Genomic DNA, 14605 nt, shown 5'->3' on the forward strand with positions numbered 1-14605 from the left:
TATACACAGCTTGGTGAAGCAGTAAAAAAACTTGAAGAAGAGCTTGAAGAAGCGAGATCCCAAATCAAAGAGAAGGAACTTGCTTACAAAAATTGTGTGGATACTGTTTCCAAACTAGAGAATTCCATTAAAGACCATGACAAAAACAGAGAGGGAAGACTCAAGGACTTGGAAAAAACTATTAAGACCATCAAATCTCAGATGCAGGCAGCTTCCAAAGATTTAAAGGTATTAAATATTTTTAGTCAATTACTTACATGTCATTAAACTTCATGAATCCACTTTATAATTCCTTGTCCTGAGTTATCCAGTTTTATCATGAAATATTGCCTTCTTTTCAATTCGCTTTAACATTGTCTCTGGTTCGTCATGCTCATAGAGTCATGAAAATGAAAAAGAGAAGCTTGTGATGGAGGAAGAAGCAATGGTGCAAGAACATTCGTCCTTGGAGAGCCAGTTAGCTTCATTGAAAACCCAAATTAGCACTCTGACTTCGGAAGTAGACGAGCAGCGAGCCAAGGTGACTGTAATTTTTTCTACTCTTGGTGAAATTTGTTGAAAATGAAGAAATTTATCATATTAAAATATGATTCTTCTGCAGGTTGATGCCTTACAGAAGATTCATGATGAGTCTCTTGCTGAGCTCAAGTTGATACATGCAAAGATGAAGGAATGTGATACACAGATAAGTGGTCTGGTCAATGACCAGGAAAAGTTTCTGCAGAAGCTTAGTGAGATGAAGCTTGAGAGAAAGAAATTGGAAAATGAGGTACTTTCTGTTTTGTCTTCTTGCTGTTTTTAGGTTTTGCAAAGCAGCCTTGCTTGTTTCTTTCTTACTACCAGTCTGATTATGTTTCTCTTGCACTCTGTATAAAAATGTTACTTGTCGTATTCACTATTCTTGCCTGTTAAGAGTTTCTGCCTTGGGTTTCTTTAAAATTTTTAAAGTTCAAACGTCTCAATGGGTAACATACAGCTGTTGGGGATGGCAAGTGAACTTGAACTGGATATAGAGTCAAGACTTTCTTGTAACTTGGTTGTGATATAAAATTAGAGAAGTTAGTACTTTCTGAAATTTTTGCATGTCAAGGAATATACTTTTCGTGACAACTGTTTCTTCCAATTTATTTATAGGTCGTAAGGATGGAAACAGATCACAAGGATTGTTCCGCGAAGGTAGACAAACTTGTTGAAAAGCATACATGGATAGCATCTGAAAAGCAACTTTTTGGAAAAGGAGGGACAGATTATGATTTTGAATCTTGTGATCCGTATGTAGCCAGAGAAAAACTTGAAAAACTTCAGGCAGATCAATCAGGGTATGTTAATGCAACCTATATTGTCTTCACATTCTTGAAGTGCAATATCAAAATAACAGGCATTCTTCTTCTTTTCCTGGTTTTTTATTTCCCTCATGAAGCTTGGAAAAAAGAGTGAACAAGAAGGTTATGGCTATGTTTGAGAAAGCAGAAGATGAATACAATGCTCTGATATCGAAGAAAAATACTATCGAGGTCAGTTGCAGAAGGCAGAGAGCGCCTTTACAATGTATTTCAATAGCTTCGTGTGCCATCATCACTAATGCAGTTTTTTGGTTTTTTTTCCTAGAATGACAAATCAAAAATCACAAAAGTGATTGAGGAGCTTGATGAGAAGAAAAAAGAAACCCTGAAAGTTACGTGGGTTAAAGTTAACCAGTGAGTATCTATCTTTTCTCCAACAATGAGTTTTTCTTTGCTCTTAGGCTCATGATCTCGTTCCTCCATGTCTGAAATGAAAATATGATATATCAACTTATGTTAAATCCTTCTTTTTTAGGGATTTTGGATCCATCTTTTCAACTCTACTACCTGGCACCATGGCAAAACTAGAACCTCCTGAAAGCGGTAATTTCCTTGATGGTCTTGAGGTGCGTGTTGCCTTTGGAAAAGTTTGGAAACAGTCTTTATCAGAACTCAGTGGAGGGCAAAGATCACTTCTTGCGCTATCACTAATATTGGCATTGCTTCTCTTCAAACCAGCTCCTCTTTATATATTAGATGAGGTACAGCTCTGCTTCTCAATTTCAGATTTCTCAGTTCCCAATTGATATTTCAAATTACAATAGAAGATCTAAAGGGTCTGTTTATGTTTCTGATGTGGAACACTGGTATTCAATAACAATTGGTGAGTGAAAAGAGAAATACTCATGATTTTGATTTATTCAGGTTGATGCAGCTCTTGATCTTAGTCACACACAGAACATAGGAAGAATGATAAAAGCTCATTTCCCTCACTCGCAGGTCTAAATCTCTATTTCAAGCCTTACTAATATACTCTTATGTGTGTTTACTTAAATCCAATTTTGGCCTCACAACCTTCTCTGCTTTTGAAACTCTATTCTCAACAGTTTATCGTGGTCTCGCTGAAAGAAGGAATGTTCAACAACGCCAACGTTCTTTTCCGAACAAAGTTCGTTGATGGAGTTTCAACAGTCCAAAGGACAGTAACAAAGCAGACCAAGTGATACGTCTTATACGTCATTAATTAAGATCAAGAATGTATTCCAAACACTATTCATCACTATGCAGATTTGCAATCCCATTTAGAATTTTACAGCTTAATGTTTTACTTTGTATGTCTATATTTTTAAGCTAAAAAACTTACTTGGGAGCAATTTGGCAGTTCCTTGTAGCACTCTCTTTGCATTGAAAATCAAGATCTTTTGTATAGAATATGACTGCTTTAGGCAATGTACTGCACTAGTAATCAAGATCATCATGTTCCTGAAAGAGTTGCACAAGGTGATTTAAAGTGCACTCAAAGAGTGAGCTTGATTAACTGAACCAACCTTGAGACTTCGACATTTCACTTTACTCTCTTGAGCTACGATTTGGTATAATAATTCCGCACAAGTGGTATTACTCCGCCGTAAAACAAGGCAAGAAAGGTCATGATAGCCTTACCTAAGCAATACTCAAACGTATTTGCTTCAAAAGCACACCCTAGAAACGTTCCAACGAAATTACCAAACAATAGTGTTTTGCTTCGCGTAAAAAAATATTTTGGGCATCAATTTTTGTTTTGCTTTATGCATTAAATTACTTTGGACCGGCTCTCCACAAAGGCAATGGTTTGCGCAGAGACTCAGAGCTCGAGAACAGAAACGATGGTTAGTTAAAACGTTAGTGAACTTTTTTTCTTTGTTTTTGTTTCTTTAGTTTCAGCGGTAACTCAGCCTTATATAGATCATTTAATTTTAGTGGGTCACTGGGTTGGACTGGTATGAGCTTTTAGTAATTAACTGCTTTAAGACGCGTGATGAAGTGAGCTTTTTTCCCACCGTCTTTTAGAATTACAAAATAATCTTGGGGGATTTTCAAAAATATCATTTTTCCTATATGTCATTTTTAAAAAATACGTTTTCATGTTATCTATTTTTAAAAATATCAATTTTTTATAGATAAAATGACTAAGTGAAGTTATTAGTTTGAGATTGGAATAGAGTTTTAATGAATTAAAAATATCCTGTCCATAATCTTTAACAATCTTTCACTTATTCACTTTTAATGATTTTGTTAGAACTCTTTAAAAATCTTCGTAAATTAGAATCCAATATCACCCCCTAAATTCTAAGCCCTAAGTTCAAAAGCAAAAAAAATTCTAAAAATAAATTTAACATATTGTAATTGTGTAAAAGAGAGTAAAACTGAAAATGTTTTTTAAAAATATATTTTTAAAAAGTATATCTAAAAATGATATTTATAACAAATTCTCAATAATTTTTAGTAGTTAACCAAAAAAAAAAATCAATAGCAGTTTATGATTATTCCTCGTTCATTTTTTTTAATAATGAGATTCAATCAATTAGCTTTAAGTTTAATGTTAGTGCAAATCAATTATTTCGGATAGAGTGATGGCCCAATGGGCAGTAAAGCTGGTTAAGTTTGGTTCCGTTCTTTTTGTTTGTAGGATTTGTATCTATCGAGATTTCCGGGTTCTGAAAAATGTTAATGTTTTCCTTTTATTTGAAGACTTTTTTCTTTCTTTAATTCAAAACCATTACTAAAAAAAACCACCATAACGTTCAAAATGATGGTTTACCGAGGTTCCTATAGATTGTGGATTCCAAACGCTCAAACCAAGACGCAAATTTAAGAAGCTTCAGTTCTAAGATCTTTTGTTTACGGATTTCGTCAATGGTCTACTAATTGAGTGCTTGCATGCGCTACTAAATGCAAGATTAGGCTAAAGAAAGTCAACAATATGCAGTAATACCAAGCATAATTTCTTTAAATATAGAACAATAACTTAATGTACAATTCGTTTTCATCATATAGGAGTTTAGTATTAGAGATAACTATGAAATAAAAACAATAGTTCTGTTTATGTAAAAGATTCGGAATTCAAACTATCACAATGCATTTTGTCATGATGATTTATTTGTTTCAACCGCCACAACTTTAATAAAGACCAACAGAAAGATACATTTGATCTAATTTGCTTCGTTTTATTTTTAAAGAATATTATTCAACTTCTTGCATGAGTCACGAAAAGGTTGATAGACAGAGAATATATAATCACAATGGTAGGAGAAAGATACATTTAAAGAAATTAGAAAACAGAGAATCATTTTCGTTATCGAATTTATAAAATATGAGAGGTCAAAATATAAATGAAAAAATTATTAAAATTAAAGTAGGAGTAAGCGGTAGTTGACATTTAATTCTAGTTTACAATACTAAATAGGACTGCAAATTCCCAAATGACTAAGAAAATAATAAATCACATGGAAAAAAGATTTGTGAAATCTTTTGGCGGTGCACTAGAAAGGCAGGAACATGACTGTCTTATGTTGTAAAATACTACATGACCCAACATTACATTTAATTTTATTATTTTAATTATGAAGTTTTATCCTTTCAAGAGATTAGAAAATTAATTCAATTGTCAACGCTTAATTCATAGTATGTAATTTGGTTAGTAAGCCAACGGTCGTTTGCATGCAATCACATTCTATTTGACTTCCACTCTCTTTGAAAATTTTATTCAAATCAAATCCTTGACAAGTAATCATATGTCAAACCGCCCTTTCAAACATCTTATTAATTAGTATAATACAATTATTAAAACTGATACTTCAAAATATTTTAATCCTAACAAACGCCTCTTCGAATGTGGATGTGATTCAATAATATTTTATTCATTCATACTATAAAATCAATAGTCTATTCCTGATGATTCTTAATATTTGTAGTGTTATTGTCTATCTTTGATTGTTAATTTATCATCAATAACAATAAAACCATTTTGTGGAGATAAAACTAAACAAATAAACATTTTTTTTTTTTTTTTATAAATGTAAAAAATACTTTGATTTCTCACATGTTGGAGATTAGTGTTGAGATCGGATTAAACAGAACAAAAGAAAACATGCATGGTATTTTGTGAAACGATAAAATACTTATTAGTGGTCATTTGTTATGGAAGATAATGCTTAGACCATTACTTCAATTAAAAGTTAAATGAGTAGAGATTCTTTTAACAGTTGACAAAACAAGTAACTAGCGTGAACAATTCCAGTGGAATATGATCAAGTTGCAAAATATAAAAAATGCAAGAGCAACCATATTTTGGAAACACTCAAAACACTAATGAGGAAATTTATTGAGAGAAGATATATTCATCTTGAGGTTTGAGAGATGAGGATTTGGGTAGGCTAAGAAAATCCCAGAAGACATGGGAAACTCTCGTGCTTCGATACCTCCACATTCCTAACCTTATTATATTTCAAAAAAAATTCTAAAAACATTAAGTATCATAATATTCCATAAATAGGTCATATATTTCTTACATACTCCATGATATTTGATGTCACAACGAAATTGTTGTATAAAGAAACGAAAAAAGTCAAGCTCATTGACCTTTTAATGGCCTATATATACATATCATAGACGCAACAGAGAGTAGAAAGAAACTCACACTAAGATTGGAGAGAGAGAATAAAAGAGACAAGAAAGAGAGAAGATGAGGAGTGACATGGCACGTCTCAGGTGTGGGAAGACGATTCCATTACTTGGAATGGGAACTTATTGTCCTCAGAAAAACCAAGAGAGCACCATCTCAGCCGTCCATCAGGCTATCAAGGTTCATTTTCATCTATTTATTTTTGATTATATATAACACAAAAAAAAAACTTTATCAAATGATTATATAATATATAGGTTTATCATTTTTTCACCATTCCCATAAGCTTATAAGATTTTTCCATTGGAATGAAAGCAGATAGGGTATAGACATTTTGACACAGCAAAGATATATGGATCAGAAGAAGCTCTAGGCACTGCATTGGGACAAGCTATCTCCTATGGAACTGTCCAAAGAGACGATATCTTTGTCACTTCCAAGTTATGGTCTAGTGATCACCATGACCCTATCTCTGCCCTCATACAAACTCTCAAGTAAGATTCTCTCCCCAAACACTCACCTACGGATGAAGATCGAGAGTTCGATCTCATGATCACATTTTTTTTATGACCTATAGGACAATGGGTCTAGAGTATCTAGACAATTACTTGGTGCATTGGCCAATAAAGCTAAAGCCAGGAGTGAGTGAGCCAATACCAAAGGAAGATGAGTTTGAGAAAGATTTGGGTATTGAAGAAACTTGGCAAAGCATGGAGAGATGCTTGGAGATGGGTTTATGCAAATCTATTGGTGTTAGCAACTTCTCTTCTAAAAAGATCTTTGATCTCCTCGATTTCGCTTCTGTCCCTCCTTCGGTTAACCAGGTTTGATACCAACATTATTACCAAGATTTCTTGTTGGAAAATTCAAGAAATGCTGAGATGGTGCTCTCTTGGTTTGATGGACGGCTGAGATGGTGCTCTCTTGGTTTAAATTGTATAGGTGGAGATGCATCCTTTGTGGAGACAAAGAAAGCTAAGAAAAGTGTGTGAAGAGAACAATATCCATGTAAGTGGATATTCCCCAATTGGTGGGCCAGGGAATATTTGGGGATCAACAGCTGTGATTGAACACCCTATCATCAAATCCATTGCTCTCAAGCATAATGCCACTCCTGCTCAGGTAACTCCAGAACTGAGTCCATTCCTCTTTGTAGTTTAGGAGACTTGGTTTGGTTGACTTCTAACTAATAATTTATTTACATATCTGTAAATGAAGGTGGCTCTAAGATGGGGAATGTCAAAAGGGGCAAGCGTGATAGTGAAGAGTTTTAATGGAGCAAGAATGAGAGAGAACAAGAGAGCCTTAGAAATTAAACTGGATGATCAAGACTTGTTACTCATAGACCATTTGGAGGAATGGAAGCTCATGAGAGGAGAGTTCCTTGTTAACCAAACCACAAGCCCGTACAAATCTATCCAACAACTTTGGGATGGTGAGATTTAGTTGACTAGGGTTTCACACACATCATTCACTTCAAAATGTAATTTCATCTTCACATTCTCTTTGCATATGATCTTTTCATATTTGTGGTATATATATCAAGTCATTACAACATGAAAGAACGTCCTCTTTGTTGATTTTGATTCAATCCTTTTCAACGAACTAAATCAAGTTCTGAGAGTCCTCTGCTAGAGCTAGAGGATCAAAATCATTGTCGCCGGCAAGACCGTTTTCCAACCTAACAAAACAATTTTTTGATTAGCTAAACCGGTACCGGCTCAACTTGGTCTAATTATAATATTTTTGGTCTTATTATAATTTCCAACTAAATTAATTGGTATTGGGTAGTTGGTATTGTTATGTTAAACCGGTAATTATAAATTAATCTGATCATCCGGTAATTATAAATTATTATCTTCTTGAATTGCGACGACCCGACCCGATCGATTATCCGGTTCTTGAGGGAGAATTCACTTGAAAGTGGGCCTTAACCTATGGGCCTCAGTAAAGTCAGTTTGGAGTAAAATAAGAATGCAGCTATGAACAGTATTTACCGTCGATCAATTTCAACTCATCGGTCATCGGATTTCAAACTATAATTTTAATCTAGAGCCTTCTACAGCCGATTTTAATTAAACAGCTTTTTGTAGCCAAGGCAAGTTAGACCACTTTGCCATTTGGATTTGTGTCAAAAAAAACTTTTTCTGTATAATTTTATTATCTTGATGCAAAAACTCGAAACTCGAGTGGATTCAACAGAGGCCTCATCATACAGAGAAAAAGAAGTTTGTCACATACAGTTTTTATTTATACAAAACAAAAAAAAAGTGAAATAAAAATGAAAGAAAAGTAGACAACGTTGCAAAAGGAAAAGTCTCACATAGAAAGTGAATAAAAAGGAAAACTTTGGGTGAGTCGACTTCCACACGATTGGCTTCCTCTAAGAGTATGACACATGTATGTAACCCATCCACTTCGACGACCGGACGAGGCACTAGTCCTCCGTGTAAAAATCGAGAAAAAGAGACAACTTTTTGTCTTCTGCCATAAATTAAGTAATTCCTTCTTAAAAGCAATTGATACACCTTAGTTTTTTTCTTTATAGCATATTCCATGTTAAAATATAACTCGTTAAGCAAAAAAACTATATTATCTTATGTAAATGATTAGTTGGTTAGTGATCACTAAGTATTGTATTATATATATTAGCTAGCCATCCTGCATAAAATAATAATTCACAACTATGACAATACATATGAATTTAATTTATATATAGACTAATGACTGATGATAGATTTAGCAGTTATTTATATAACCGCAATATGTGTTTATCTTTTCGTTCGGAAAGATAAAGGCACGAAAGAAGACATGAAAAAGATATTGAGAATTTTTTTTCTTCAAAAAAGTGAAAAAGAGAGTAAAAGAGTGGCACCATCCTTCTTTTACGAGCGGACGAATAAAAGCGCATAGAAGCTAAAGCCACTTTCGCATTACCATTAAGCACTATTACTGCAGCAGGACTAGTACTAGATAATAAGATACTAGTAAACTACTAAAATACAAATCTGAAAATGAGTCTATAAGTTATATAGACTCTAATAAATAATACTATTTTTTCAAAATGAATATATATTGTAAGTTATAGATATAGATATAACTATTTGGAAGTCATTTGAAGTATGAGTTCAGGAATGTTTTATCTTCCATCCATCAACTTTTAGATCACGAAGCTAGTATGTTGGAATATAAAACACTCTTGTTCTGTCATCTGTGTATACTATATATAGACTCTTGGAAAACAAAACAAAATAAGTATTGAATTATTATTTTTTTAAAAGAGAAAGAATGCATGATGGTCATCTACTGAGAAGCTCCAGACTTATGAAATTTTAATATTTTTGGGTCGGAAAGATACTACTGTCTGTATCACAAATTCACAATAGTATAAAGGCAAAACAGCAACGTGTTGTGCTTTTACTTTCAGCGTTAATAAAGAAAATAGTCTGTCCCACATTAAGAATGGAGTATAAAAGGAATTAAAAAATGGTTTAGGATAAATCACATTTGTGGCTAATATTAGTTGAGCTGTCCAAAAATATCTAAGTTGCTATCAGACCCACAGACCAACGCTCAGAAGATTAAAAAAATTTTGGGAACACAAATGTAATACATCTTTTTCAGCGTAAGAAGTAATTCAAAAAGGATATAAAACCAAGGAACCAAATGATTAAATTCTGACCGTCTCGACGTAGGAAGAGATGGTCCTCTTTCTTTTTCCTTGTTCTAATCTATAAAATCGTGTATCATGTTTCTTTTTTTATATTCCCTCCTAAAACATTTATGTTTATAAACTTTTACACATTTTAATAAAACAATGATTACTAAATTTAAATATATTTATTTCTTTGATTAAAGAATTATTATTTAATTTTAAACTAATAACAATTTAAAATTTTAAATATTTTCAATGATTAATTTTTGAAGTTTACAAAACATCAATTTTTGTGGAACAAAAAAATATCTAAAAATATCAATATTTATGAGACAGATGGAATATATATCATGTGTCGATCATAGAAGAGTATTTTTGATAAAGTACATAAATTTGATATGGTTGGTCAACAAATTATCGAAAAGCTAAATTTCTTAATCAATCTCGGAGATTTCTTATTCAAAAATATTTACGTACTTTACCAAAAAAATTACACGTTAATGACAATTTAGAAAACCCTGGCGTGAATTGATATACCCTATCTCATTCTAATTTATTGCTTTGTTTCCATTTCCCATATTCAACAGTATGTTTTGTGCTGTTTTATCGTGCCCACCCGCGCCAGCGCACACGATACAAGAGGTCAAATTCTAGAAAAAGGGTACTTTTCTGCATTTATTATCTTATCTTACTTTACTTGTCCACTCATATGTTCTATCTCATATCTTTACCAACAGTTCTTTTATATGTTTACTGTTTAGCTCTAACAGACCATACTAATAATTTGAATGCAAATAAAGGTCAAAACGAACTTTTTTCTTCATCGTTATGTAATCTTATAACAAAAATCAAACTTAAAAGGCTAAAAAAGTGTATGGTACAAAAGCTATAAAGCCTCGTGTAAGCCACGAGGAAAGAAGGAAAAAGACAGATCTAACCACATCTACTCATACATGACATATACGTATATGTATATATCGTATGTATACATATACAATCACATCTGTTCATGGAAACTGAGTGATCTTGATAACGCAGCTGGGTTTGCACAAAGAACAAGAGAAGTCTCTGTTTCTTCTTTGCTAATATTCTTAACCTCTTTCTTCGAATCAAACCCTTTGAACAGAACGTCGTTCTTGATTCCAAGTGTTGTCCATATAGAACTCTTTGCAGCTTCATTAGGATCATCGATTCTCAAAGTCTTAGGAACCAATACAGATCCATTCTTCTGCTTTGGCTTCATCGTCTCGTCTTCGTCTCTCAAATGCTTACCAAGTGTAGAGTTAGGACTAGAATTAACCGGAGATGGCAATGTTGGAATGTTCCAATAAGGGTAAACCGGGTAAAAACCGGGATTCCACGCGTACGGCCATGAAAGTCCCGGAAAGCAATTATCCAAACCGTTCGAAGTGCTGTTATTAGAGCACTCGTCACTGTTCTGTATCCTAGACACTAGCTTTGGACTCCTGAACATATGATTCGAGACCTTTTGATCGTCTCCGAGGCTGAAACTAAGGACTGGACCGTTTGTTTCGGAGATGGTCACGTGGTGGTAATGTGAAGGTGATGACGTTGAGTTATTCTTGCTCTTACGTCGTCCGGCTCCGATTGGAACACTTCTCATGGTCCCACCAGAGGTCCAATATCTCTGACAAGCTTTACAGAAATGGCGGGGTTGGTTTACGTTGTAGTTGTTGTAATAACAGAACTTTGTCTCCATGCTATTGCATCTCGGACATGGAAGAATCTTGGTCGGTTTTTTTAGGGTTTTGTCTTTCTCCGATTGATCGGTTAATGCCTCGTTTTGGTTCTGATGCAAGAAATAAAGAAGGAATAATCTTGTTACGCATATTATAATTATAAGGATTTCAGAGAGTAATGAATTTAAAATTGTAGTATATTGTTATTATGAGTATGATTCTCAAGAAGAAGGTTCTAGAGAAATTTTGGTAGAGGAAAAAGTCTTTTAAAAGAACACGCTTTACCAAAAAAAAACCTAAAATTCTCTCACCTTTATTGATTTGAATAAACGGAAAAAGCAATATTTTCAAACTAAAATAAGATTACTTTTAAGGAGAAAACGAATTTGCTTTTTCGTTTCATGAAAAGTCATCAAACTAAACTGCAGCCTCTGGTTTACCAAAACTCTCAGAACAGAGAGAACAACGCAGAGGTTTTTTCTAAGTGTAAGAAATCTATAAACTTTTAACAATTCATCAAAAACTCTGATTAAAATGGAATACACAACAACCTTTGAGCTTTGCCTTTTATGGACAAAACATAAAAAGTTAAAAAAAAAAACACTTTTCAGTTTAACTTAAGTTATCAGATACTAACTGAGACATATAGGTCCAATTATACACCAAAACTAAATTACTCGAAAGTTGTATGTAACAAAAGAATAATCAGCTATATAGTACCTTTGCTTCTTCATCAGCTACCTCTAAAACCGTCGGAAAAGGGATTTTCATACCGAAGAGCTTAATCGCGGGGTCTTTACTTTCCAGCATTATTTCTTCTTTCCTTGAATTTGTTCTTCTTCTTTTTTTTTTTCTCGTAGGTTTCTCTTCGAAGCTCTTTTTTTTTTTTTTGAGGTATGGGTTTTAGATTGGAATTTTTTTGGTTTGGAAATCGTAAGATTTGGGATTTGATACGTTTTAAAAAGTGAAGTGGATTCCATGTCAGCATTTTCGTTTCATTCTCAACCACAAGTTTATGTGGCCTCTGATATTTTACTTTTCTTCCACAAAACCCATATAGCATATAATCTTTTAGTTATTTTCTTTAAACTTTTGTTAAAATTATTCCAATCTTTGTAAGAATATCATTTTTGATATATACTTAGTTTGAAGACTTTCACTAAAATTCCGTTGAACAAAAAACTCACAATACTTGGATGAAAGGCCTAACATACGAAAGAACGAAGTGTTACTAATTAAGAGCATGAAGTCAACTAGTCAAGGTCTATAAACACGCTTTATTATATGGTATTAGATTGGTTTTATAATTATAACATATCTTAAACAGTGATCTACTCTATTTGTTCGTTTGAATTGGAATAAATAAACTAATGTAAACTGTTTACGAACTTTTGGGTAGGTAAATGTCAGCATCGAGGGGATGGCTTTGGTGCAGCTCACACGAGAGCTGTCTTGTTACGTGCAATTTCTTTATTGGCTGGTTGGAGAATTAATATTCCTCATTTGAAAACGATCCACACTTTTGGGTTAGAAAGAAAGAACCATCTTTTTATTTATTTTTCCAATCGTTTTTTCGTTAAAGAACCCTTCTTTTGTTAGAACTTAGAAGGTATATTTTACCGAAGATTTAATAATATGAATCTTTGTTCTGTTTAAGTAGGAAGACAAATGCAACAAGGATTTCAACATTTTCAATTCAATTTTTTTGACAGATTTATTTAAAAAAAAAATCACAACCATATAACATCCGTATACGAATTTACATTATGTGAACCGTTGTAGTTGTACGTTAAGATAAGAAGTCTGCAGAAGAAGGTAGGATAATACATATGAGGTGCTCTCTCATTGGATATAACCAAAAAGGTCTTTTAAAGTCTCTGCCACATTGTATGATTTACCAAACTCTTTGAGTCTTTCGGATTGATTTACATGAGGATCTAACCAGACTCTGCCTTTCCACGTCAACTTCTACATGTGGGTCCGTTACTCACCTGCACCTCTTGGTCAGATCATAGATTTCACAAACTGATTGCATGCAGTCTGACCCGTAGCTACTTAAGAAGCTTCCTTAACAAAACAAAATAGAAAAGAAGTGTTGTACCTTCAAAAGACAATGCGTTTGTGTTTGTGATATTTTAGAATATTCATCCGAATACCGAATATCAGATAACATTTCTTCATAATTCATAATTGTTTGAAATAAACCATTATTCCAATCCAAGATTGTGCGTTTAAATAAAAAGAAGTTGAACAATTGATTTGTTTATGTCCAACCAGTGGTATCACTCCATGTAATCTTCTTTTACAATATAGTTCATCGTCAAGTCCTGATACTATATAGTATTTATTTAGTAAGAGGCTAAGGCCTAAGACAGCTTTAGTTTAAGGCTTTGAGCCTTGACTCTCTCTTAGCAGGGCTCGTAAACAATGGTTATTTCACTTGTTACTCTCTGTTTTTTTTTTTGTTTTTTTTTTTGTCAACACTCTCTGTTAGATACCAGACAAATTGAAAATTCTTTCTTATTTTCCCAATAAACATGTTTTGTTTCTAAAACGTAGTTTAGCTAAATACTATTTCTATGATGAATTTTTTTTTGTATCACGGTTTATAGTGATTTTAAATTGGAAATAATGTACTTATACTGTCAAATTCAGAGCATCAAACCTAAATTAACATATATACGTTCTAAGTATATGATCTGAAGTTTATAAAAGAAGTGAGTAACAAAAACCAGTCATTCATATGCACTGATTGCAAGACAATGAAATACTGCCTCGGTTTCAAAATATATGATATTTGAGTTAAAACACGCATATTAAAAAATAATTAATTTTAAAAGTTTAACCAATCATAAACAATATTGCATAATATAAAATATAAAATTAATCTAAAAAATACTTATCTAAATATCCTATATTATGAAATAGAGGGTGTACTATATAACTCTCTCCTAATAACAGAGTACACGAATATGCAAGTATGGATAAATGATGTTGAATGAGAGACGATTATCCAGACTCCCCCAATGCTTATCATTAATTACGCTATCAAAAGGTGTTTAATCTGGACTTTAGTCTAGTACTATATGTCTATATTAGATTGGTTTGATATACGGCTTCAGTTTCTGATTAGTTTCAGTTCTTCTTCGGGTGTCTAAGACGTTTTGAAAACATACCAGAATTTAAGCGTCTTGGGTTTTTGTTCTGAATTTAATTTATTGAAGCGTCTTGTGTTTTCTTCTGATGTTGTGAAAAAAAGAGACAAGATTCGTCATCTAAGATGACTCATCTTCTTCTTCAGCAA

General features: G+C 33.1%; 3 protein-coding genes across 3 annotated transcripts in view; 2 read left to right on the plus strand and 1 right to left on the minus strand.

Annotated features, from left to right (window-relative positions):
• LOC104762376 (structural maintenance of chromosomes protein 2-1) overlaps positions 1–2709 on the plus strand; it is an 8521-nt gene extending 5812 nt beyond the window's left edge. Inside the window, exons 12-20 of the mRNA XM_010485651.2 lie at positions 10–228; positions 380–520; positions 602–769; positions 1135–1319; positions 1421–1514; positions 1609–1697; positions 1819–2044; positions 2208–2282; positions 2390–2709. Of these exons, the coding sequence (XP_010483953.1) occupies positions 10–228; positions 380–520; positions 602–769; positions 1135–1319; positions 1421–1514; positions 1609–1697; positions 1819–2044; positions 2208–2282; positions 2390–2506 (1314 nt within the window). The 3' untranslated portion in view covers positions 2507–2709. The remainder of the gene's footprint in view (positions 1–9; positions 229–379; positions 521–601; positions 770–1134; positions 1320–1420; positions 1515–1608; positions 1698–1818; positions 2045–2207; positions 2283–2389) is intronic.
• LOC104762377 (aldo-keto reductase family 4 member C9-like) lies at positions 5987–7503 on the plus strand. Its single transcript, XM_010485652.2, has 5 exons — positions 5987–6126; positions 6265–6440; positions 6524–6770; positions 6889–7068; positions 7165–7503. Exons 1-5 carry the CDS (start codon positions 6007–6009, stop codon positions 7390–7392), a joined length of 951 nt encoding a protein of 316 aa, XP_010483954.1. The 5' UTR covers positions 5987–6006; the 3' UTR covers positions 7393–7503.
• Positions 10405–12185, minus strand: LOC104762378 (cyclic dof factor 1-like). Its single transcript, XM_010485653.2, has 2 exons — positions 12022–12185; positions 10405–11411 (listed from the first exon to the last, which is right to left on the minus strand). Exons 1-2 carry the CDS (start codon positions 12109–12111, stop codon positions 10599–10601), a joined length of 903 nt encoding a protein of 300 aa, XP_010483955.1. The 5' UTR covers positions 12112–12185; the 3' UTR covers positions 10405–10598.

This window comes from Camelina sativa, chromosome 18 (assembly GCF_000633955.1).
Source record: "Camelina sativa cultivar DH55 chromosome 18, Cs, whole genome shotgun sequence".
Taxonomy (NCBI): domain Eukaryota; kingdom Viridiplantae; phylum Streptophyta; class Magnoliopsida; order Brassicales; family Brassicaceae; genus Camelina; species Camelina sativa.